Source organism: Helianthus annuus, chromosome 17 (genome assembly GCF_002127325.2).
Source record: "Helianthus annuus cultivar XRQ/B chromosome 17, HanXRQr2.0-SUNRISE, whole genome shotgun sequence".
NCBI classification, from domain to species: Eukaryota; Viridiplantae; Streptophyta; class Magnoliopsida; order Asterales; family Asteraceae; genus Helianthus; species Helianthus annuus.
This window is the reverse complement of record NC_035449.2, coordinates 51,065,552-51,093,017: the sequence shown is the minus strand read 5'-3', so window position 1 is coordinate 51,093,017 and position 27,466 is coordinate 51,065,552. Positions and strand designations below refer to the sequence as shown.

Genomic DNA, 27,466 nt, shown 5'->3' with positions numbered 1-27,466 from the left:
CCTTTGCAGTCTTACAACTTGCAACTTGCAATACAACATCTTCTGGTATTGCTTGAAACAAATATGCAATTGCAGATTTATCCTTCTTAGTGTCTACCGTTGCATTTTCTGCCGGTTCAATCGTTTCCCATAAACCATTCGCTTCAAGAATCGTCTTGATACGAATAGCCCAAACCGTATAGTTTGTTGGTTTCAGAATCGGACACTGAAACTGGGAAAGAGAACTTCCTTCCTTCTGTATTATTATCGGATTTTGTCCGGATGTTCCTGACATGACTTCTTGCCGAACAATCTTCACCTTTACTGAACTTTTACTTTCTTGGTTTCAATAAATCTCAAACCCACGATTACCCGAATCGTGTAATAATCAAACAATCAACCAGTCTAATTCGCACTAAACCCCGGAATCAAACAAACCCTAGATTCCTAACCAAACCCTTCGGTTCAACCGATTACCCTAGAACCGAAATCAAAAATTCTGAATTGAACTTGTGAATTGAAAACGAAATTGAAACCTGATCGCGAATTCCCTGCGATGCCTTGCGATTCCCACGCCTAGAGCCTGATGCTCTGATACCAATTTGTTGGCCCGAAATGGATCTTGATCTCTAGAACGAGCGTGATTAAACAAACTTGCATAAATAATAACTTGAATGTATGTACAATCGAATGAGTAAGTGATTACAAATGAAAACAATCTATCCTATTTATAGTTTTCTACGGGTACGAGTGAAGAGTTGTGTCTCTTTGTGAATAGACGTGTCCCTTGAATATGTGGATGAGATTGATCGTGAAGGGGTACGTTGATTTGTAGCCACAAACTTGAACCGGTGCGTCTCTAAACGAATGGTTGCGTCCCTTCCTTCCTTTCCTTGTGGCCGAGATCAAAAAGGTGCCTCTCCAAGGGATTTCGCAACCCTTGGGGTGGAAGTTACAAACTTCTGAAATGTCATAACTACCCCCTGAACTTTGTAACCGCCATACTTTACACTAATTACTAATAAACCCTTGTACTAGGATGTGTAGAGATTAAGGATTTCACGAGTCACTATGAGAGAAAGGTCCATTGTCTTCACCATGTCCGAACCATGCTACTCTATTTATCCTCCAATTGCATAAATATTTGATTTGTCACGTCGGATGGTGGTACTGTCTTTCTGTAAGGAGGCTAACTGGTGTTGTTTTGGTGGTACTGTCTTTCTGTAAGGAGGCTAACTGGTGTTGTTTTGCAGGTTGAAGACCGTTAAGATTTTTTTTATCACATCCTTAACTGTCACAATTCCCAAGCAGTCACTCCATGCATGTCCATAATACGCGGTTATTTGAATCTTCATTGTACAAGTTTGTCATTCTCATCATGTGTAGCCAATGGGGTTGAAAGCTTTGAAGAATAATGCAAGCTATGTTTTGTGTAATATCAGCTTCTTTAAAAATAAGATAACAAACAAACAAATAAAATAAAACCCTTACTGGATGCAGGGCCGTCTCCGATAATATAAAAAACTTTTGGGCCCCGTGCGAGACAAAATATTTGGGCCTCATTCCTATAATAAACACTCATCAATCATATATAAAAGGCCACAATACGACGATAATTGTTGTGAACTAAACAAAACAAAAGTAGTGTAGCAAAATGAACAAAATTACTTACTTAAGTGAAGCGTGAAGCTTTTTTAAGCATTTTTGAAAGTAAAGCTCTCTATCAAGTATTTATAATCCATGCTGATTATTCACTATGGTAGCGTTCGTTTCATGGAATGGAATGGAATGGAATTATGAAGTTTTTCTTTGTAAAATTGATCTTGGTTGGGAGAGGGAGGAATTTAAATCCTTCACTCTAATGAAATTTGTGGCTATTTCAACATTCCTTAGAAATCCTTCACTCTAATGAAGGAATGGAATGGAATGTTGAAATAGTCACAAATTTCATTGATTAAAGAAATTCATTGGATTTCAAATTCCTCCCTCCCCAAACCAAGATCAATTTTACAAAGAAAAGCTTCCCAATTCCATTCCATTCCATTCCATGAAACGAACGCTACCTATATTTCAATGTATCATAATTATCCATGTTGATAGAGTGAATGCTAGCATTGATTAAAAACAATAAATCCTAGTTTTATGTTACAAATAAATTAATATACCTAACATTAGTTTCAATACTCTCCATACAAGCAAAAATAACTAACACCAATTTGGCAATACATACCTTTTCATACAAATAAAATAAACCGAGTTAGATATTGAGTTCTTCTAAGTTTATATTGTAGATGGTTAAATAAGAAATAAAAAACCCACAAATTAAACATGAAAACATGTAAAGTTTATTGTGTAAATGATTAAACGAGAATAAAAAAATTGAAAGAGTTTACAAATTTATTGATACCTAAATTTAAATAAAAAACAAAAACTACAAAATTGCAAAGTTGCAATTCGTGCGACTATATGGGGCTTTCCCCTTGTTTAATAATAATCAGCACCAACTGAGGCCAAGTAAAAAAAATGGTGAGCAAGGGATTCGAACCCAGCATGGCCTATTCCCTAGGAAGGTTTTGCATCCACTGAACCAAAGCATGATTTTGTGTATTCTTTTCTACACTATTGTATATATATTTATATATTTTAAACAATTCTGGGCCTCTAGATGTTTTGGGCCCTGTGCGGTGGCACCTCCCGCACATGCCCAAAACCGGCCCTGACTGGATGATAGGATTTTGGATGCTTATTGATTGTATTAGTTAAAGCGGAGATACTATAAACTATAATGGCGTATAGATTCGTTTGTGAAGTGAGGTCTCATCGATATCATTACTTGTTTTCTAGTAGCCAAAACAATAAGCATGACATTTTGCCGGCATAACTTTTAAGATTCTTGAATGCTTTTGGAATCGAGGTAAATTTAAATCATTCTTCATGTCTTAGTCACCTCTATATGTAGTACAATCAAGTTTTTACTAGTTTACATCCCTAAGTTTTTATGTGTTAAAATTCAAAGTAACAAAATTATTTGAAGAAATATTTTATCCACATGGCAATAGCACATTGATGTTAGTGAGTTAGATAGCCTCTAGGATAGGAGAGGCCCCGTGCAAATTTAGCCATTAAAAAATATTTTCAATGACATTCAAGTACTTCATAATTTTAAATTAAAATGTAATTTTGTAAATGGAAATCTTGAATTTCCTTTTAGGGGTGAGCAGAAAATCGAAATAACTGAACGGTAACCGAAATAACCGATAAAACCGAACTGAAACAAAAACCGACGGTTCGGTTTTTGGATTTTTAATAACCGAAAATTCCGGTTCGGTTTTCCGATAACCATTTTCAATAACCGAAAAAAACCGATCCGAACTGATAAGTCACAATCCATATATTTTTATGTTTATATTTAAGTAGTTTAAGTGTTTAACCCAATACTAGTAGAAATTATTAATTTTATTCTTGAATGTTAAGTTTTTATAATTAAAACATCATATATTTACTTATAATTGAAATGATTTATTTATTACCTACAAGAAATGACAAAATTAACGTATAAAAATTAAATGATCTTCAAATTATTATAAAAAAAATGTCTTAATAAAAACTTTGGAGAAACATAAAAATAAATTAGAATGTTAGATTTATGTAAGCAATATTAATTAAAGAGATTAACTATAATAACTAAAAAACATATAAGAAAGATTCTGATATTTTAAATTATACACTTTATTTTTTGAATCTTGCAAAATTTTGTTCCAGAAACCGAAAAATTGAACCGAACCGATGTAAAAACCGAAAAAACCGAAACCGAACGGTTTTAAAAAACCGAAAATCGACATTTCGGATTCGGTTTTGGTTTCTGAACCATGCACACCCCTATTTCTTTTTAGACTAGTGGGTATGGAGAGCCTCATCCCCAAGGGGATGGGCCGCCACGTCGGCGCCACGTAGGAGTGGCTTGGAGGGGATGGACCTAGGGGGTGGGGGATGAACCCCTTTATGTATATATATGTATGTATGTATAGGTATATGTGAGAGAAGGGAGGCCCGGCGAGATCGGCTGGTGGGAGCCGGAAAGGACGGGACGGGGCGAGGGGGGCGGTGTGGGGGATCGGCGCCGGGCCTCACCAGGCCTAAGCCGACCCCCATACCGCTTGGTCTTATGGGTTTTGTTAAATTAGGAATAACCAAATACGATCAGAGGACATCTCAAATGTATATTATAAATTTACATAAAATTTAGTGTAAAAAATGAATCTTTTACATCAAATTTTGTTTCACTCTATGCACCAAATCTTTTAGAACTTATTAATTTACATTAACATAAAATTTAGTGTAAAAATGAATCTTTTACATCAAATTTTGTTTCACTCTATGCACCAAATCTTTTAGAACTTATTAATTTACATTAACACTTTTCAAAAAAAAATTAATTTACATTAACAATGTAACGTGTTTCATTTAAACTATTTTATTTAAACAAATTACCTATACATACAATAACAATGGGGAAAATAGTAACTGATGATAATTGATGAATAAGGACACCTGGTGTCACATGACACCCACTAAAGTATTTTTTCCAAACAACAGCATTAGTATGTATAGATATGAAGATAAATTGTAACACGAATAATGAAAGTGGTGTGACGAAAAAGAATGCAGGTTTTAAACCAGAAGACAGATGTTTCAATCCTGATTGAAGCAATTCGCGTTACTTTTGTTTTTTGGTAAATTAGAAGTATCTAACTCGGTGGTGGAGTTAGCCCATTAATTTAGGCTTAATTATTAAATAAGTTTTGGGCTTAATTGATAATATCAAGTTTTATATTTTTTCTCTTAGGGGTATCTTCGTATATGTTTAGAGGTACCCTATGTATAAAACCGAAAAAATACACTTCGAATACGGGATTGAGTCGTAGCCTGTGCTACGGCTACTTACACATTAGTTCCGTCCCTGATCTAACTAAAACCCTAAAATTTACGTAAAGATTGAAAGCGTGAAGCCATTAACGCCCTTAAAAGTGTCAGGCTTACTTTTTAGCTGATAAATCAGTTTCATACCTCCGTAAAAAAATTACATCATCACTTTAACACTTTTTTTAAGTTTTATTTTTATATAATTTAAATATTATTTTAATAGGTTGGGGATAATGAAACTTATTAAACTATTACACACTAAAGGTGAAAACAAGTGAGTGAGAACTCATGACTACGTAGCAATGACGTGGAGTGAAAAAATATAGAAAAAAACATAGCACATAGGCTTATGATACGGTGTGACTTCAACATTAGTATTGTAGTTCTTTAGATTGTATCGGTTTTGTTTGGTATTTTCTTTTGTTTTTGTATTATTCTTTGGGTTTTATAGTCTTTGTTGGTCCTTTTTAGTAATTCATAGAATTTTTAATTTTTGTATTATTCTTTGGGTTTTACAGTTTTTGTTGTTCCTTTTCCATACTTCATAGAATTTTTATTGTTAAAAAATAAATATATTTAAAGAAATTGCATAAAAAGTAAACAATACTCTTTTTATTTTCTTGAAAGGCGATAGTTCATAACCAACCAAGCATACAACAAATGGAAATAGAAACACACAGGTTATCGCCAGTTGTCACTTGGTAGTCGTTGTACCACCACATGAGCATGATTCTTTAGAGGTGGGCTCAGGATAGAGCCTGGCACCTCTACAAGGAGGCTAGGCATTATCCATCATTGTATAATCCACCAAACCTCTGCGGTCTACAAGAACAATGTTGGTTGTTTTTAAATGTACATAGACTTTTAAAATAAACTGGTGGTGGTGTACGGACGATGTTGGTGGTGCTGGACAGTGGTGCTGGATGTGGACGGTGGGTAGTGGTGGATGGGGGGTGCTGAGTGGTGGTGGTAGTGGTGGTGGTTGTGTTTAATCCTCTGCAGACTTTAGAAGATCTTGAAAGTGGTTAGGCCAAGTCTCTACCAAGAAGAGCTCGTGCAGACTTTTTTTAATGAAACGTCTTCGGAAAAACAAAAAAAAAACTGCAGAAGACAATGTCTGCGCGGCGCAGATAGAAGGACATTGGTGGTGGCAATGATATTTAGAACTAGGCCTCTCTGGAGGTTGCCAGTTCGAAACCGAGCTGAGCCGGGTTTTACTGTAGCGGGCTTTCAGGCAGGCGAGTTTTCCCCGGAACTGGTGACTTTCATGGCTGGGCATGCATCCAACTCTGACCGTTATGGAGGAGGGGATGCATTTTGCTCGATTGAGAGCATCTCAAAATGCTTATTCGGTGACTTAGTTGGGCGTTAAAAAATATTTATGAGGTTTAAGTTGAGTGGGGTCGTCCATGACATTATAGCCTAGTGAAATTTTTGGGGTGGGATAAGACTTACTGACCATAAGGGCCATGGTTTGATTCCCACAATGGGGTTTTTCTCATATTTATTAGATTTTCTCCTGAATTTGTGTATAAGCATAATTGCCTAGTGGAGATGGATATGATCGGGTGATTTCGCTGGTGACACGATGATACTTCAGTAGTCAGTCAGTGATTCAAATTTGACATGAAAAAAAAGGGAAAATTAGCAAAATGTCACTTGACCAACCAACATTACCAAAATGTCACCCTCATACGCCCTTGGACGGACTCCTGCAACATGGGATGCGTCCGTTTGTAAACTTGAAGAGTCCATGATTGAGGATCTTACACGTGTCCCACAAAGCTGATGCGTCGACGGCCGACTCCTCTCATATACTTAGCAGACTCCTCCCATATACTTGGCAGACTCCTCACACTGGCTCGGCTGACTCTTCCCAATGGCTTGGCGGACTCCTCATATTTTGGTTGACTCCTCCCATTGCTCGGCTGACTCCTCACACTTTTTTTAATTCTATAAAATATTTATATCTATTTAATATAACATTATAACATAAAATATTACAACATAACTTAAAAATTGAAAATATAACATAAAACATTACAACATAACTTAAATATTACAACCTAAAAACGTGACATAGCATGTTATTAAAAAAAGACACTTAAATATAATTTTTCAAAATTTCCAACACCGAAAGGTGTTCAAGAGGCCCCGCTCGACTACGATATGCTTTACGGGGAGGACTTTTAACACCTTTCAATGTTTGAAATTTTGAAAATTTATATTTAAGTGGTTTTTTTAATAACATGCTATGTCACGTTTTTAGGTTGTAATATCTAAGTTATGTTGTAATGTTTAATTTATGTTGTAATGTTTTATGTTATATTTCTAATTTTTAAGTTATGTTGTAATGTTTTATGTTATATTAAATAGATATAAAGATTTGATAAAGTTAAAAGAAATATGAGGAGTCAGCCGAGCAATAGGAGGAGTCAGTCAAAATATGAGGAGTCCGCTAAGACGTTGGGAAGAGTCAGCCGAGCCAATGGGAGGAGTCTGCCAATATGGGAGGAGTCTGCCAAGTATATGGGAGGAGTCTGCCAAGTATATGGGAGGAGTCGGCTGTCGACGCATCAGCTTTGTCGGACACATGTAAGCTCCTCAATCATGGACTCTTCAAGTTTACAAATGGACACATCCAATGTTGCAGGAGTCCAAGGTGACATTTTGGTAATATTGGTTGGTCAAGTGACATTTTAGTAATTTTCCAAAAAAAAAAAAAAAAAAAAAGCTTGAGTGGGGTCCATAGAAAGCAATACGTTTTTTTTAATAGCAAACGGGACTTTATTCACTCAACAAACCAAAGCTCCCAGCCAGAAATTGGGAGCCAAAAGTTACAGTTACATTGAAAAGAAAATTACTTTATAGCTATTACATAACAAAATTGAAATCCCACCATTGTTGCCTTTGAATTGAGTTGAACTTTGATCTTTGTTTGATGTATTGATAAGATTCTTCTTTAATCTCCTCCGTCGTTCTTTGGATGACTCCCGTTTTGCCTCTAAATAGTTTCCCGTTTCTGGTTTTCCATAGGCTCCATATTGTTTGTAAAACGATTGCGTGTATGGCTTTTCTCTTACTTCGGCTCCTCTGCAGATCGATCACGTCTTGTATCAGTTGTTTTAGGGAACCTTCTACACTTATTGTTCGGCACTTGAGCCACTCCAAGATTGATTTCCATACTTATTTCGCGAAGCTGCACAATAATAGAACATGATTTGCCGACTCCTCCGCTGCATGACACATACAATAGTTGTAATCTGTTAATGTCAAGCCCCTTTCCCTTAGTGCTACTGCCGTTGGTATTTTGTCGTCTATGCTCGCCACACGAACATATTGCTTTTACTGGATGCCCATTTGTTCTATACAAACTCTTCGCTCTATGAATTCAAATCAAATTGCTTTGCTAATGATTGCCTTACCATTTTAACTGTGAAGCTCGTTTCATCGCTATCCTTCCAAAATCAATAATCGGTGTTAACAGACATTGGATGCTGCACTAGTAATTCGTTCAAATTCTCGATTTGCTGTTTTTCTCCTTCTGTTTCAGGTACTCTTGTCCATTTCCAATCCCATATGCGACCCCCTCCATTTAACTTATAGTTTTCCATCACTAACACACTTTTATCCACTGCCAACTGATATAATTCTTGAAATCGTGTCTTCAGCGGTTCATTTCCGAGCCAGGTGTCTTCCTAGAACATTGTTTTATCCCCAACTCCTACATTACTTTTTAAAAACCTGTTTATATTGATGTTATTTTTTGCAAATTCGCCGTCGATTTCGCCTATATTTTTCCACACCCCCGTTAATGTTTTTTTTCACCGGTATTGCTTTAATCTTTCTTTTATTAACATGTATAGCCTTTACAATTTGACCCATATTTGGTTTGGTTCCATCTTTAGACGCCATCACCACTTTAATAATAGAGCCAAGTTTAGATCTCTAATATTGCCTACTCCAAGTCCCCCAAAATCTTTAGATGCCCCTACTCTTTCCCATCTTACCCATCTAATTTTGTTGTTAACATTGCACCCTCCCCATAAAAACTTTCTTCTAATCCTTTCGAGAACTTTGATCACAGCTTTCGAACATTTGTACAACGACAAATAGTAGTTTGGCAGGCTACCCAGGACCGTCTTAACTAGGATTACCCTTCCCGCGAAAGATAGATTTTTCGCTTTCCAGTTTGTTAATCTTCTATTAAAAGTGTCTATCACTTGTTTTCAGTTTGCTATCCTATTCATATTTGCTCCCACTTTCAAACCTAAGTAGATAAACGGGAACTTACCTGCTCTACATTTGAAGATTGAGGCCATTTCAATTACTTCTGTTTCTGATCGGCACACACCAAACAGTTGGCTTTTCCTCGGATTGACTTTCAAACCCGAGATGAGGTAGAAAATTCTTAGTATTCTCTTTAGATTCCTAGCATTATCTTCATTCCACTCTCTAACGAAGATTGAGTCGTCTGCAAATAACATATGTGATATATGCAGGCCGTTGCCTGGTAGGTTGACCCCCGAAAACAGATTTACACTCCTAGCCTTTTTCATCATATTATGTAAAGCCTCCATTGCCACAATAAACAAGAAAGGTGACAACGGATCCCCTTGTCGTAAACCTCTCTTATATTGGAATTCCCCAGTTGGGGATCCGTTTACAAGAATCGAACCTCTACCTGCAAAAAGTATCCCCATAACCCAATTTCTCCATTTCGGTGGGAATCCCATGTGTGTTACTTCCGGACATGATTCCTCCTCCCAATCTGATTCATACTCGTCTTCAATCCCGGTTCCTATTTGATCAAGGCTGTTGATTTCTTCTTCCGACACTCTTATTGTAGCCATATTCCTCCTCTTGCTGACTTTCTTCTTCTTGCCTAAAGCTCTTCTTTTAGGATGTAATCTAGACTCATCTGATAAGTCTACATTCAGGTCTGGGATTTTCCTTTTGAGTACTGTTTGGTTGGGCTTTAAACTCCCTAGATGGTTCTCTACTAAGCTGGGCCTTTATCTTCATTTAGCCCACTAGGTTTGTTTACTGGTGTGACCTGGGCCCTACTGTCCCCTACTTCCACAGTCGTTGTCTGCGTCCTTGTTAACCGCCCCATTAACATCCTTCTCTCTCCCATCATTAACTCCCATTTGTTCCCATGTCTCGTTTACCGCATCGTTCCCTCCATTCGATATTTCTTCCCCGTATTTTGGAATGCCATCGCCGTCCACATTCATCGGCATTTCTTTTTCTGGCGTTGGATCCTCCTCCGGCGGTAGCTCATTTGGTAGCATCTGTTTAACTTTTGTCATGTCTGGTATGAGCTTTGGTTGCCACGTGTAATCTGCCTCCGATACCCATACATCAATCATCGTCCCTTTCCACCATATTTTTAACCTTTCATTAATAAAAGCTCCATCGCTCACAACTACTCCGACCACATCGTAGTTTAAATTTAAGTCTCTAGCATCGGCCTCTGACTGTTCTATGATCTTCCCAAACCTTTCCGCTATGCAATTAAACACGCCTTCGCCCCACATCTGAATTGGTACTCCCCTAAGTAGGTAAATTTGCAATTATATTAGTTAAGGAAGGGGATATATGCAATTTTAATAGTTAAGGAAGGGGATATATGCAATTGTAATTTTAAGTTGGGTAAATACGCAATTTAGCAGTTTTTTAAGCGGAAATATGCAATTGTCCCTAAATATTACAACCTAAAAACGTGACATAGCATGTTATTAAAAAAGACACTTAAATATAATTTTTCAAAATTTCCAACACCTAAAGGTGTTCAAGAGGCCCTGCTCGACTACGATATGCTTTACGGGGAGGACTTTTAACACCTTTCGGTGTTTGAAATTTTGAAAATTTATATTTAAGTGTCTTTTTTTTAATAACACGCTATGTCATGTTTTTAGGTTGTAATATTTAAGTTATGTTGTAATGTTTAAGTTATGTTGTAATGTTTTATGTTATCTATATATAATCTAAAATTTAGTTACATGTTCTGTCTTAAAATCAACATTTATGATGTTTTAAATGCAGTACTTAAAATAATATTGCAAGTTTTAATGCTTATAGTATAATACTAAATGAGATTAGTTTAGGGATAAAGTTGTCTTTCTACATAACTATTCAATTAATCATAAAATATTAAATTAAAATAAGATAACAGACCCTATAGTATTAAACTGAATTGGCTTAAATGAAAATTGAATCCCATTTAATACATCTCTCAAACCATAATTTATTAATTGAATTAAAATTAAAATTTCTACATTATTTAAGATGACATATGAAAGGTCTTATGTACCTCCTACTCACACAAAAGCTACAATAAATACATATAAGAAATGTGAAGTAATGTCGAAACTGATCAGACATTCCCAGGACTCAATCCATCGGTTACAAAACCTTTCATTCCTCAACATTCAAAGAACCCTATAGTGAGGCTTTTAATAATGGAAAGTGGAAAGGGTTTCCTATTCTTTATATCTCTATTATTCTCTTCAATTTTTTAATTCATGATAATCACAACTCAACTCAACTCAAATTGAATAAGATTCTGGTCCATTCTTTGTCTTCCTCCGTCTTTTCCCAGAAGCCGTCTGCCGATTTTGTGTTAAGGTCAATGTTAATCGATATTGTATTGCTCAATGTATCAAATTGATCTCGATTTTTTAAAGTACTGAACGCTTTTGTTTGTTTATTTTCACTGCCTATTAAGGTGTATCATCATCACATATATTGATTTTGATTGTGATTGGCAGTTGAATTGGACACCACAAGGCCGCCTTAGCAAAATCCTAGACGGTGAGGAATATCAATTCATCTCAAACTATATGTTATTGATGTATGATTTCATCTAAATTTGTTAATTAACATAGGCTTAAGTAGTAGCAGAAATGGCGACTTCACGTAAGGGAGTTCGGTAATGGAACCCGGAGCGTTCAATTCAGCAAGGAGTCGAATAACCTTTAAAATCTCAACTCATGCAATCACTCTGGTAATTTTCAAAGAATTTTATTAGAATTGCAATGATTTAATTTTTGATTTTTGATGGTTACGTTAGTGTTTTGATTGTGATTGTCAGTTTTGATTGTTAGTAAATGGGTGGTAGCGCCCAAAGTGTCTAATGCATAGAATTTGTTTACCACTTGACACCATTGATCTCTAAGACCATCCGTAGTGGGGCATTATTTTTGAAAAAAATCCAAAAAAAAAACGCCCCCCACCCCATTACATAGGGCATTATGGGCATTATTTTTCAAAAAAAATGGGTTAGGCGTGTTTATAAAAACGCCACTTTTGGATTGTGATGGGTTGACTGGGTTTTGACTGGCCAATGAGAAATTAGTTTGGTTTTTTTTTGTTTAATGATTGGAAGGGGCATTATTTGGGCATTATTCCCACTACGCCACTTTTGCAATAACGTTCCATGCTGACTGGACTGGCACGTATCGGATAATGTCCCATGGTGGGGGCATTATTTTTCTTAACCACTACACATGGTCTAATGGTCTAATGTCAACTTGCAATCTGCGTGTTACTAGAACCAAGGCAGGGTTGATTTTTCATTTAAAAAGTTAGTATTTTTATTTAGGTTATTATATGCATATGTTGGCTTCCATAGCAAAAAAATGATTTAGCTAATGTTGCCTTCCATAGCAAAAAAATGATGCTAATGTTGGCTTCCATAGCAAAAAATGATTTACCGTGATCTTGGCCATGTCAAAACATTGATAGTAGTTGGTGATTGATGAAAGTAAGAGATCATTGTTGAATTAATAAACATGGCTTTAAAATGACAAGGTTATGAAAAATAACGAAATATTATGTGCTACAAAAGCCAAACATAAAGTTGTATTAAAATTTTATGTGCTAGAAAAACCTTTTTTTCATATTTTAAATAATATACAATCAACATTTATTATACATAAACAACGTAAAGGCTAAAAAAGTTGGGCTCATGGTATCTATATTATACTATTCCTATAATAAGTAGTTTATTAGAAGCGTAAAGATGTATGTCGGCATGGTGGTATAATCTTGACTACATGTATTGCTTTCAAATAATAAGTTTTTCTTAAGCAAAATGTTTTCCTTATTTTGGTTTAAGTACTTTACAATTAAAAAAAGATGTTCATCAACTTTACCTCTGTTTACAATATACTAATGTCATTTTGGTTAAGGTCAAATCAGGTTTGCATTAGAATGTAATATACACTTAGGATATGTCATTTTGGATAAACACAATATTGGTTATCATTTTTGAATCAAATGGTTAAAGTTTATAGTTATACTGGTAATATATGCAGAGTGCTGAATTCACCTGTCATGTTGAAGTCAAACGCATACGCAATAGCCAAGAGTGGTTCAGGCTGACATGTGGCCGTGGGAATTGCATGAAAGGTGTGGGGCGTGAAGACAACGATATGTGGTGTGATGGGTGCGAAAACCCCGTTGTCTTCCCGAAAGCAAGGTTTGTTTCTAAAAATGTTTAGTTGTATTAATTTGTAGCCATTCTCATGCAGGCTTATAACTGAAAATAAATTATAAACCTTACACAGTTTCAGGCTAGAACTCGAGGTGTTTTACTCAACAGCCGAAGCTGTCGTTGTCTGCTTTGAAGACACCGCTCAACGCTTGACAAAGACCACTGCTCATAGTATACTCACAGCAGAGTCTGGCATGTCACACGTCTACAACCTTTATTCCACTGACATACAGGATAAGTTCACTCCGGTGATGGTAAGGAACGCTGATGGAAGCATTTCAACACTGCCGAATTGTTTGAACTCTCTTGTGGGCAGCACTCAGACCCTCCAGCTAGATTCGTGTACGTATTATGATCATGGCCATTTTGAATCCTTCAACTGCAAGAATGTCCTCCTAGATGGGGATGGTTGTAAGCCCTTTGGTTCTTCCATACCTCCATCGATCCCCGCCAAAGACAAAGGGGTGCTACCCATACTGACACCAGTTAAGTGCGTTGAAGCGATCGGAAGGTATATATCGGCTTACAATTTATTCGCGCCCTGTTTAATAAACCATTTTAATTAAAGATGTGCTATTTACCTTTCTACTCGATCTGAAATATTATTTACATACCTGGTATATGTTTACTCTATTTTAAAATTAGGAGGCTACAACAGTCGGAAACTTGAGTTCGTAAATATAAAAGTGCATTGTTCTACATTAAAAAATTAGGAATAGAAAAACTTGGTAACGCATCACTTCGAATGTGTAAAGACATATAAGGGGAGAAGTTGGTTTTTGAAAAAAAATAAACTTGGTGTCGTTATAAATGGAAAGGCAACAAAAAAACTTTCAACTATAATTGATTGATTTCCATAAACAATGTAATTGTGCATATTTATTTTTGGATAACCGTCTACATAAATGTTTCGTGCTTTTCCTTCCCAGGTCTGCTTATGCAGATTCGGATTCAGAAGAAACAGTTGACAGTGTGAAAGGTATACCGTCTGCACTTAGTGTTAGTAATGAAAACCCGTACTACTTTTCGATGCATATATACGTAAACATAGTATACCATTTTTAATAGTTTTCTTTTCGTTATTTCACTGCAGTCAGTTGGCTGGTGATGGGATTGGGGATGACGGTGGCATGCGTTAGCTAAATTTTGGTCTATGTGTTATCCAATAAGATAGGAAGGCGTGCGAGAGTTTATGCGTTTTTCCTTTTTCTGTTTCATGTTTTTTTTCCTTGGAAGACATCTTTTTTCACTTCTTTTTGGCCGGCAAGTTTTGCAAGAAACAACTTATGGTCCATGGTTTAATAAAGTTTTAGCACGCCCCTTTGTAGGCGTATTGTCTTACATGTTATGCACCGACCGTGTCAGACGTCTTACCACGAACAAACAATAGCTATTATGCATGTCGTGCATCGCACGGGCTTTCTCCCTAGTATTTCTAATTTTTAAATTATGTTGTAATGTTTTATGTTATATTAAATAGATATAAATATTTGATAGAATTAAAAGAAATATGAGGAGTCAGCCGAGCAATGGGAGGAGTCAGCCAAAATATGAGGAGTCCGCCAAGCCGTTGGGAAGAGTCAGCCGAGCCAATGGGAGGAGTCTGCCAAGTATATAGGAGAAGTCTGCAAGTATATGGGAGGAGTCGGCTGTCGACGCATCAGCTTTGTCGAACAGGTGTAAACTCCTCAATCATGGACTTTTCAAGTTTACAAACGGACACATCCCATGTTGCAGGAATCCAGGGTGACATTTTAGTAATGTTGGTTGGTCAGTTTTGATAATTTTCCAAAAAAAAAGAGTAAACTGCTAAAATCATCCCTGAGGTTTGACTCAAATTGCTAGATCAGTCCAAAATCAACTTTTTTTGCTAAAATAGTCCCTGAGCCTAGTTTCTGTTGCTATTTCAGTCCAACAAATTAACGTCGTTAGAACCTCCGTTAATGAATGGGTAAAATTACTAAATTCGTCCCTGAGGTTTGATTCAAGTTGCTAGATCAGTCCAAAATCAAGTTTTTTGAATTTGTTAATTATAAACTTATTTAGGTATATAATTTTTTCTAGACTTGCATTAATTTTTTGAATTTGTTAATTATAAACTTATGTAGATTATAAACTTATTTAGGTATATAAATCATTAATATCACAAGATTATAAACTTATTTAAGGCGGGTCCAGTTATATTTATGTTCGTTGAATAAATCATTAATATCACAAGAGAAAAAAATGGTAAATGACAGGTTTTTAATGCATCAATACTTGTACCAAATGCATTATATATTTTCTTAAATGTCTTAAAATTTAAGATAAATTACAAGTTTACCCTAAATATATAATTTAAATTTGTGTTTAGTTATAAAAATATAAACAGAATGTAGCTCTTTTGGCGAGCGCAATTTTATTTGACCTGTCTTAAACACTGGTTTGACCCGAACCCGTTTTGACTCAAACCAAAATAATCCTTTTTATGAGACTTGTTCTGGCACGACATGTTGTCCGACCTCACCTAAATGATAAATATTATTAAATAAGAAACCACTTAATTAAGTAGAAAAAATGAATAAAAGAACTTTATAATACAAATATTAAATTAAAATAATTGATAAATATTAAACATTAAATATTACGAATTAAATAAAAACAAATAAAAATTATGTTAATTTCTTAATATTTAAATTTACATCTAATGTTTGTATTTTTCATAACTAAATATTGTTAAATTAACTGTTGTCTTATTTAAATCCTTAAATAAATACTAAATATTTACATGGTAACAACAACAACAACATCAAAATAAAATCAGTATTTAAGGCTGGGCCGGTTAAATTACGCTCTTCAAAAAAGCTACATTTATATTTTTAAAACTAATTTTATTTAAATTAAATTAAGTATTATCTTATTTAAATACTTAAGTATATAATTAGTAAACATTTAAAGATAATAATAATAATAATAATAATCAAAATAACTAACAAATAATTTTTCAAAATAACTAACAAAAGGATTTTTTCTCTTGTGATATTAATGATTTATATACCTAAATAAGTTTATAATCTAAATAAGTTTATAATTAACAAATTCAAAAAATTAATGCAAATCTAGAAAAATTATATAACTAAATAAGTTTATAATCTAAATAAGTTTATAATTAACAAATTCAAAAAATTAATGCAAGTCTAGAAAAATTATATAACTAAATAAGTTTATAATTAACAAATTCAAAAAACTTGATTTTGGACTGATCTAGCAACTTGAATCAAACCTCAGGGACGAATTTAGCAGTTTTACCCATTCATTAACGAAGGTTCTAACGGTGTTAATTTATTGGACTGAAATAGCAACAGAAACTAGGCTCAGGGCCTGTTTTAGCAAAAAAAGTTGATTTTGGACTGATCGCAATTTGAGTCAAACCACAGGGACGATTTTAGCAGTTTACTCAAAAAAAAAAAAAAAAAAAAAAAAAAGTTTGATTGGGGTCCACAGAAAGCATTACGTAAGTAAAGATTTTGGTGCGTGATGACAGCTGTTTCTTGAGCTTTTCAGCTCCGCCCATCCCTCCCGATAAATTTCTTACGTCATACTCTTGGATAATATTTTTTAATATAATTTTAACATCTTCTGCTTTTATTAAGTTTAAAAAACCATCTTTGATCTCCTTCTGTGTGGTGATTGCTAGCCACTGGCTAGTTTATTGGCAATAATACTTCCCTTTATGTTAAAAAACAAAAAAAAAACTTTGATCTCCTTCTAATCAAGTGTTTAATATATTATTTAAATTTAATTTAAATCCATTAAAAACTATGAAAGATAAACACCGCATGAATTTTATAGGTCAACATGGATATGCCATATTTCACTCGAAAGTTTTATATTGTTTTATTATTTGCTTTTCTTTTCATATTAATTTTTTGTTATCTTAATGCTCTAAAATTAACAAATGCATATAAAATAATACACTTAAGTTCTAACTTTTAACATAAAATACAACTCACTTTAAGTTACGTTTAAACGTATTATATTTTATAAAAAGTTTATAAATATGACGCGTTCGTAAACATGTCGGGCTGACCTACACATAATCTGTATAGCAAAAAGTGTTCACAAAATTGAGTTAGCTTCTTAAACTCACAATTTTATTAAGTTGATTTAATGTATTTGTATCACAATTTTGATATTAGCTTCATACCTAGACTACTAGATTGTAATAAAACAAATAAAGGGTTTTTAGAAACGAGTCTCATTTTATTTTAGGCGCTGCCACCCAAGAGTATGTATTTACAATACATGTTGCTATTGTGAATTAGCTCACTTTGTAAAGACACATGCTTGTAAAGGGAGGTCATATGTTCAAAACTTAGACAGATTAATTTAGAATTATGAATATAACCAAGGGGTGGAGTTATTGTAAAAAAGGCCTAAAGTGTGAGAAAGGTAAGAAAGAATCTCAACCATTAGATCTAAATTAATTGAAAAGGGTAAGATTGTAAATTCAAATATGGTAATCCTTGATTTAAGGATTTGAAGAGAGAAAAACCTGGATTTTAGGACTTATAACCGTCCATAAATATAACACCATTCATAGCATGTTCATACATGATGTTTTAAATATAACACAATTCAGAAAAAATAACACCATTCAGCAAACAAAATAACACCATTCAGTACAAAATAACACCATTCAGCAAATAAAATAACACCATTCAGTAAACAAAATAACACCATTCAGCAGTAAAAAAAAACACCATTCAGTACAAAGAATATAACACCATTCAGTACAAAGAATATATCACCATTCAGTACAAAAATAACACCATTCAATACAAAAAAAACACCATTAGTGAAAATAAAAAACACCATTCAGAAAAAAAACACCATTCAGAAAATAAAATATAACACCTCTGTATCATCTTCTTCACTTCCAGCACCACCACCACTGCCACTTCCGGCACCACCACTGCCGATCCAACACCACCACCACCGCCGCCGCTCGAACCACCACCGCCGCCGCTCGAACCACCACAATAAACATGCGATCTTCATCAATCGGATCAAAAAACCACAAAAAAAACTCCAATCGATGACCTACATAAAGCCGATTCACAAAGAACAAACTGCCGCCGCTCGAACCACCACCGCCGCCGCTCGAACCACCACAATAAACATGCGATCTTCATCAATCGGATCAAAAACCACAAAAAAAACTCCAATCGATGCCCTACATAAAGCCGATTCACAAAGAACAACTGCTGAAATCCTATTTTCGTTTCATGTTATCAACGATTTCTGCGATTGGAGAGAGAGAGAGCTCCCTGGTAGTAGTGCGATTGGAGAGAGAGAGAGAGATTGTAGGGATTTTAATTACAGTTACCTCTTTTGAATGGATTTAAAAGACTTTATTACCCCTATAATTTTCAATTCAGTCCAAAAAATAAAATAAATTTTACATTTTGGTCCCTATTAATCTAAACCATTAGATGAAAGATCTAATGGTGTGTATTCTTTCTTATCCTTCTCACACTTTTAGTCTTTTTTACAGGATCCTCTACCTATAACCAAGTAATATTAGTGGTTCAAAAAAATGAAAATACTATTTTATGGTACAAATATTACCATCTCCACAGTTAACATGTCCTTTATTATTATGATATACATTTGTTTGAATCAAGAATGAAAAATTGAATATTTTATATTCCAAGTTACTTTTCACTAATTCCACTCCACAATCGCTTATTTCTTTACACAAAGTGGCGTGTCAATAGCAAAAAGTGATAAACCCAACCCAACCCAACCCATACTTACTGTACAATGTACAACGTTATACCATCATTCATCCCCTCACTGCACACGCATATTTACAACTTCCATTAATACCCCGCACGTGTGGTCAACCTCACCAACCCAACCCAAACCCAAAAAGTCAACCCACCCTATCCCACAAAGACGCACACTTCCTCCTCGCAAACCCGACCCGTTTTTTCCACAAATCATACACCACTTCCAACCCTTGCTGCTGGTAGTTCCCCAACAACCCGGCCGGCCCACCCGAATCCGGAAAATACCCACCGTTCATCAACATCATACACCCCACCTTCCTTTTCACCCCATCATCATCCCCACCGTCCATAAACTCATAAAAATAATTCCTCCTGGGCATCACCACACTCGAATTATTCCCCCCAAAATGTAACACCAATTGCGGCACCATAACAACCACCCCTTTGGGCTGCTGATCCAAATAATAACATGGGCTGAGCCCGGTCCGATCCTCAACCGACCCAGCCCGTTTCAAACCCGGTTTTAACCTTTTCCCAAACTCCTTTACTATCATGTTATAAAACTTCTCCGGTAACATCGTGTAAGTCGTACCCGAGTCAACCACCATCCCGCCGTTACCTTTTCTGTCAATCTTCTTCATATTCTCCGGCGCCGTTATCCGGTAATTACCAACGGTAACGGCGTCTAACCCCACGTAATAATAGTACGGATGTTTTGGGTTATCAAGCATATTAGTGTAAGCAAAGTCATCCGGTTCCGGGTCAGCAGAGTCAACTCGTTTCTCTTTGTTTTGATCAACACCTGAGCCAACCGAGTCAGCTCGGCCTAAGATGAGTGGACTCGGTTGTCTGACTCGGTCGGTATCAAAAGAATGTGAAACTAAACAATAAGAAAACTGCGAGCCGAGATGAGGAGAAAACTGAGCCAGCTGAGTCGGTAACGATAGCGCGCCGCGCCCGAAACCAGCCACGCCAATCGGCTCACCAAGCGCTTCATGAGCGCAGCCGAATGTGAAATTCTTAACAACCAAAGCCGGCGGTGCCGACATCGGGATTTCAAAGCTGTCTTTGTAGAGCCGAGCGACGAAGCTGCCGTCGCCGTAAGCGTAGTAAAATGGAGGACATGAATGTTTTTCACACTCCGACATTTCAATCGACTCCAAAGGGCAGCGCGCGGAGGCGCATAAGTCCGAGGTTTTGGCGCCGGAATGGGTAAAAGAGCATGCACGTGACTGGCACGAGACGGGGGAAGCTGAGGTGGATAAGTTATGAGGCAACGGCGTCGTTTTGGGGTCGTATTTACCCTCACACATAATACAAGTGAAGGGTTGACATGGGAGCCAAACGGTGTCGCTTCCGGTGTCCATGTAGACAGTGACTGTTTGTTTAGGGGATGAGCCGAGTGAGAAGGACATGGTGTAGTCGGTTCCGGGTGCGAGTGCGACAGAGACACGGCGGTTGTGGTGGTGGTGGTGGAAGCGGGTGGTGGAGTGGGTGGTTGTGGATTTGAGGAGGTGGTGGGTGGTGGTGAAGTGGGAGGTTGAGAGGGTGTGGGTGAGTGGGAATATTAGAGGGTTGGAATGGGTTGAAAAAATAATGAAAGCAAAGATGAAGGTTAAGAAGAATATTGAGGAATTCATGCCCATTGATGGATTGATTGTTTGTTTGTTTGTTTTGAGGGTGGTGGGATGGGGATTTTAAAGGAGCAAGGTTATGGTAGGAAGTGACAAAAGGGAAGGTTTACGTGAAACATTTGGTGTGGAATACTATAGTTTAATTTGGTTGTAAACTATTATAAAGTATTATGAAAATATGAACACCACTTGGTTTAACATTTATTTAGGTGGTTTGGATAGACATTATGTAGTCAAAGTCAACATGTGACAACAAAACTCTTTTGTTATAAAGCTAAAATGGTTTTGGTTGTAATGTAACTTGATTACAAACATAACAATTTGTTTAATAATGGTTTGAAAAAGATAAAGTAATGATTGGATTTCAATTTCAACATTATAAGAGAGTTTTATCATGTCATAATGGGTGTCATCATGTCGATGGGGCATGGTGAGGATGGTCGTAAGCTAAGTAACGTTTGGAGGGGCCGGGGGGGGGGGGTGTGAATGGGAGATGACGGGTTTTGTCGATGTGGCTCCGACGTATGTGGTGGTAACACCTTGTTCATGAATCAGTCACAGATAACCTTAGATAATGAAGTTATATTCATGCTGAAAGACGGATTCTAACGTTTGGAGGGGCCGCGGGGGGGGGGGGGGGGGGGAGGCGTGAATGGGAGATGACGGGTTTTGTCGATGTGGCTCCGACATATGTGGTGGTAACACCTTGTTCATGAATGAGTCACAGATAACCTTAGATAATGAAGTTATATTCATGCTGAAAGACGGATTCTAAGTAACCTATGAGTGGTTCGAGTTGTTTACATGTCGAGTTATGCTATACAAAACTAAGTTAAAGTCATAGTTTAATAGTGGAGGAGATCAAAGTTTTATCGTTTCATGGATTAAACATAGAGCAAAGTTTTGATTAGATTGGAACATGTGGTGTAATTTTGATGTTATTTGTAAGTTGTAGTCGCCCTTTTGTATATGGCCTAGTGTCTTGCTAGTCCACGTTTTCTTTTTCGTTGTTTAGTGATATTCTCACCATTTAAAAAAAGTTTAATTTATCGAAAAATTACTTATGGAAATGTTATCATCTAAACGTGAATTTTCGGAGCTTTATTTTGAATGATAACATCTTAAAATTGTTTTTTAATAGTTTGTATTGATCTTAAAAATTGAAATACCCTAAAGAAACTTCAAGCACGAAACTAAAAGGGAAAAAAACTTATTTAATATGTGTGTGTTTTGTTCTCATTCGTATAATCTTGAGGTGTTATACATTAGACACAATGACTAAAAAATTAAATATTTACTAGGTCAATTACATTCCTTAATTCTTAGGTGATCAAACACACATATCTATATTAACACGTATAAAGGGGTACTCTTGAAAAAAGGAGACAAGGCTTCAATCTCAATACATTCACGAATTCCTCTTTGACTTGGTTTCTTAGGTTAATTGCACTAGATAATTACTTAAAACAGTGTTATATCACATTCCTAGTAGTCATATGATGAATGATAGAATTTTCGGAGGTAGAAACAGATCAGTGCAGATGCTACTGGAAGAGATCAAGGACTCCTCGTTAATTGGTGTGCTGAAACGTTCAAAGTATAAATCAATCTCTAAACAAGAGTGGTGGGATTTTAGCATAAGTATGTAGCCTGTGTAACTTGGCCGATTGAATTCTTGTGTCTTATTTTTCTCTGTTTTTGTTTCTTTCTGAGTTTGTAATCAGCCTCTGGCTGAACTTTCATTTATGTTCGGTAATAAAGTTGGCTTGGCTATTCAAAAAAAAAATATGATGAGACATATTTCTTTATTAGTTTTGTTTTTTTATTGATTTGAGCAAAAATTATGTTTTCTTTGCACGATCGTCATATTAATCTTTAATTGTTGTCGTTATCATTGTCTCTTTTGATTGCCACCATCAATTTCAGCACCGACCCCGATCTTAGAGGCGGATCCAGCCTTATTTTTTGGGTTTTTAAGAACCTACTTAATTTAGAAAAAATGGAAAAAAATTAGTGATAATCTTATGATTTGGAAAAAAAAACAATAAGAATTAGTAAGAATCTACCATAAAAACCCGTTGAATTTTTTTTTTAAATCCTTTACTGTCCGAGCTTGCCTCCACCCTATCGGTCCACTTCCCTCCGCTCAACTCTCTCACCATTTAGCAATGACTAAGATGTGGAAACGAGTACATTCACCTATGTAAAAGAATTTTCAGTTTCATGTATCTATTTCTTGTTTGACCACATGGTGTATGCGTGGATCTGTGGCGTTTATGCGCTTCCACGCTGCACACACCACATCGTCATTGATGTTTTCTACAGCGTTGTTGCTTGGACTTGAACATTTTCACAGGCGTTGAAATAAAGTGTAGGTCGACGTGACGTTTGATGATTGGTGTGCCTTATAGCCGTTGGACCCCAACGGCACAATTAAAAAAAAATCGATTAAAAAAATATGTTAACCCACTCTCTTCTACCCAACTCCATTTCAACCTTCATTTTTATAAATCTCTCAACTTTTTCTATAAAAAAAATGCATCCACACAACCGCAACTTCAATCCGAATAACCCCTATGATGTGGACAAAGTACCGAACACCACTTCTTCTCAAGGGGCTCAACCGGTCCGCAACTCCGATCCGATCATAATGGCGTGCGGCCAACTTCTTGCGAACCTACCTTTTATGTTTCCACGTCAAATGCAAGCTCAACAACCACTCACTCCTCTATCCCGAATGCCCCTACACCCGAATCCGTACCGGAAACTCAACCTACACCACCCGAATCCTCTACGTGAAAAAATGAAACCATAAAAAAACCGAGGCCGAGTAGGAAAAAATTAAATACACATTTATATTTTTAAATAATAAAAATAATAACAAAAATTGGGTGCCACGTGTCGAATAACGCCCACTCTTCCACGCCCCATCCCACACCAGTGTTTTTGCACCACGCCCCGTTTCTGACGCGCGCTGACGTGTCGTCCACGTGTCAAATAACTCCTACTCTTCAAGCCTCTCCACACCAATGTTTTAAAAACCGGTTTTTAAATCATACCGGGTGTAACATCTCGTAAAATCATGTCCAATATGGTGATGACACGTGTCATATACCCTAATCGCGTAATAAGTTGACTTTGAGGGACTAAAGTTGTCAAATAGTGAAAAGATGTATGTGGAAGGACAAAAAGTGCCAACATGTGAAAACTATGTTTTTAAATAACCATATACGGTGTTCGTATTCTTAAACGATTAAATTATTGGGCATAAGAGGCCATTCGTGATAAACGAGTGAAACTTATATAAAAAGGGGGTTAAATGTGTCAACATGTTAATTCTTACCTCGGAGTGACCCTTTAACAAACCCGGAGCTTCGTAATGCCCAATTATGCTTCCGAGAATGCCAAATGATAAATATATATGGTCTCGGTATTATTAATTAAAAGTTGTGCAAGATTTCATGAAAAAGGGATTAAAAGCGTCAACAGGAGAAACTAGTACCTTTCGGGTGATCTCGTAACTAAACGGAAGCCTAACGGTGTTTGTATATGCCCCAAGATACTTGAAAGTTAACTTTGGGGGTCAAAAGTGCAATAAATGAAAGTTATTTCAAGTTTTAAAGGACCAGGGACTGAAATTGCAAAGTTTGAAAGCTTTTAACCGGAATAGAGGAGCGTTGCGGGGCGCGTAAACCCACTTAAGGTCTACGCGAGCCGCGAGAAAGCTGCCAGCGACCAAAAGACTGGCAGCTGCATGTTGCAGGCTGTCCACCGCCATTGCATGGCTTCTGAGCGATGCCAGGGGCTGGTTAATGGTTTTTACTGCCACCATAACACTTGTAAACATTTGGTAACTCCCCACAACAGCTGGAATGATCTCAAGAGCCTTCAATTCTCTATAAATAGGGCCTTTGTTTGCTCATTTGAACTTGCACTCTCAAGTTTTCACTCACTACTTCTTCTCTGGAGCATCCTGGTCTTAAAGGAAGCTCTCTAAGTTCAAACTTTCGTGCTAGGACCTTGTGTAAGTGTTCTTAGCTTCAGTAGTTCAATTTTTGCATGTTTAAGAATCGAAAGTCAAAGTTGTCGTAATTACACTTTGACTTTCAGTTTAATCTTTATCGGTCCAGCCATTATTCGAAATGAAAGCGGTTACGTGATTGTAATTAGTTAGGTGATAATCCCTCAAAAGGGCACCTCCTGATTACCACGTTTACTTAGTTAATTGTCGGGTCAAAGTAATTAACATAAAAAGTCAAACGGGTCAGTTTTTAAATAAATTTAAATCTGTTAATGTAGAAGCTATAAAATATGTTTTGTCACTTTAATAACTTGGTAAATAATATTAGAACATGTCTAGACATGTTCAACCCAACAAATTCTGAATTTAGGCTCGGTTCGCAACCGAAAGTCGCAAAAGTTGACTTTTGCTTTGACTTTCAGTTCTGAGCCGAATTAGCTTAGTTTCTTTATGCCTTAAGATTCCTTTGTGACCATATTATATGTTAGTATAACCCTCTGAGGTTATACTACCTGGTCCCTTAGTAATCTGAGTTTATTGCGTGTTTCCGTTATTATGCTTAATTTTGACTATTATGCCTTTATAGCTTAAAAATGAGATTTTTGAATATATGGTCATATAGATAGCCTTATTACTGATATATAAACATGTCAAAATTATTTTGACATTATTTTCTGGTCTCAAAACGAAGTTATGCAAGATATCGTAAAATTAAACTTTTTATTAATTAAACTACGCTTTTGCGCATAAATCATGTTTAGACCCAAATTTTGGCACCAAACTCATTACCTACTGTTATGATATTATTTTTAGGGATTTTTGGAATATTGGGTCAGTTTATAAACTGACCATATCATTGAGTTCTTATATAAATTCGATAAATGACGATAATGCCATTTTTGTTAATAAAATGAGTTTTACATATGATTAACATGCCAAACCTTTTACTACAGATTTTATATGAAAAATAAAATATTTTAAACATTCAAGGCTGATCAACAACTCAGAATTTCATAAACATCGCAAATATCGTCAATTGTCGACTTTTACGCTAATTGGGTGCATAGTATGATTTAAAACCATATTTAACACCTAAGACTTGTTACCTACTGAGTTTATAAATAAATTTTAATACTTTTACAGTAAGTACAAGTCATGAACTCAGACTTCAAATTTGTCCTTAAAAACATATGTGAAATTACCAAAATGCCTCTACCGTGCATAGTTTGGCCAAAAAATGGTAAACCACACATATGTATGATATCTTACTGATTTAACATCATAAAATAAATGTTTTTACAGAATGTTTTAGACCAGAACATCAGTTTATGTTTAAACCTCTTTTATAAATCCTAAAATAACCAAAATGCCCTTACGGGACTTAATTTGGTTTAAAAATCTTTTTGGGCAAAATTGTTGATATCCTACTGATATCATAACATATTTAAAGCATAATAACTTATGGAACTTGTGCATGACTCATCCAGCTATCCGTTATTCATATACACGTTCGGTACGATTTATGTAACAAGTTTGCATAAATTAGCCGAAACGGGTTAAACCTTATCATTTTAACTTCAAATTCCATAATGTAATTAGTTTACCCATATAATACGAGTCTCCATACTTGTCGGGTCTAAATTACATTCCAATCTGGTCATCGCTTAATCTAGCGTTTCGTACCGCAAACCTTTCCTTAAACTAACCGGTCTAAGTTTACTACTTAAATAAGTCCCGTTAATAATCTCATAGGTTAATATAACCTTCGTTACATATTAGGAGCCCCAGTAAAAGATACTTGCACTTGTTTGAGTAGATTGTACGGCTGAGAATACTAAACTTGTATTTTAAGCTCAGGATAACTCCTTGTGGACTATAACTCCTTATTGTTTGATATATAAACTTTTGGGGGTTAATATGACCGTGGCCTGGATATCCTCGGCTCATTTCATTTGAAAATGGCCACGACTTAAGCACGAGGTGTAGGCATACACCTGACAGTTGCGTATGTAAAAAGATATAACCACACGTGAGGATACGGTAAATTATTACCGCTTGGTCGGGTATGGAATATTTAATCGATTAGTGGTTAATTCATTAACATAACCCGTTTTAATCCGTGTTGTTTGATATATAAACTTTTGGGGGTTAATATGACCGTGTCCTGGATATCCTCGGCTCATTTCATTTGAAAATGGCCACGACTTAAGCACGAGGTGTAGGCATACACCTGACAGTTGCGTATGTAAAAAGATATAAGAGTAAACTTCCGTTTTGCTCCCTGTGGTTTGGTCACTTTAACGATTTTGCCCCAAACCTTTAAAATAGCCATTTTACTCCCTGATGTTTTGGTTTTGTTGCCAGTTTGCTCCCTGCGGGGAGCAAAATGGGAAAACAAACAATTTGGATGGAGTTAGAGGCGGGGAGCAAACTGGCAAAAAAACCGAAACATTGGGGAGTAAAATGGCTATTTTTAAAGGTTTGGAGCAAAACCGTTAAAGTGACCAAACCACAGGGAGCAAAATGGAAGTTTACTCAAGATATAACCACACGTGAGGATAACTCCTTGTGGACTATATCAGTGGTGTGTCTATTAATCACGTCTCGGCTTCTATCCCGGGCCCTGAACGTACGA

At 36.1% G+C, this 27,466-nt stretch overlaps 2 protein-coding genes across 2 annotated transcripts; both read right to left on the bottom strand.

The window, feature by feature from the left end:
- Positions 1 to 9,131: 9,131 nt before the first annotated feature.
- Positions 9,132 to 9,755, bottom strand: LOC110924211 (uncharacterized mitochondrial protein AtMg01250-like). The gene has a single exon (XM_022168246.1). It carries the CDS (start codon positions 9,753 to 9,755, stop codon positions 9,132 to 9,134), a length of 624 nt encoding a protein of 207 aa, XP_022023938.1.
- Positions 9,756 to 19,008: 9,253 nt separating this feature from the next.
- On the bottom strand, positions 19,009 to 20,930 carry LOC110920997 (probable aspartyl protease At4g16563). The gene has a single exon (XM_022165259.2). The coding sequence runs from the start codon at positions 20,820 to 20,822 to the stop codon at positions 19,320 to 19,322; it is 1,503 nt and encodes a 500-aa protein (XP_022020951.1). The 5' UTR covers positions 20,823 to 20,930; the 3' UTR covers positions 19,009 to 19,319.
- Between the last annotated feature and the right edge of the window lie 6,536 nt (positions 20,931 to 27,466).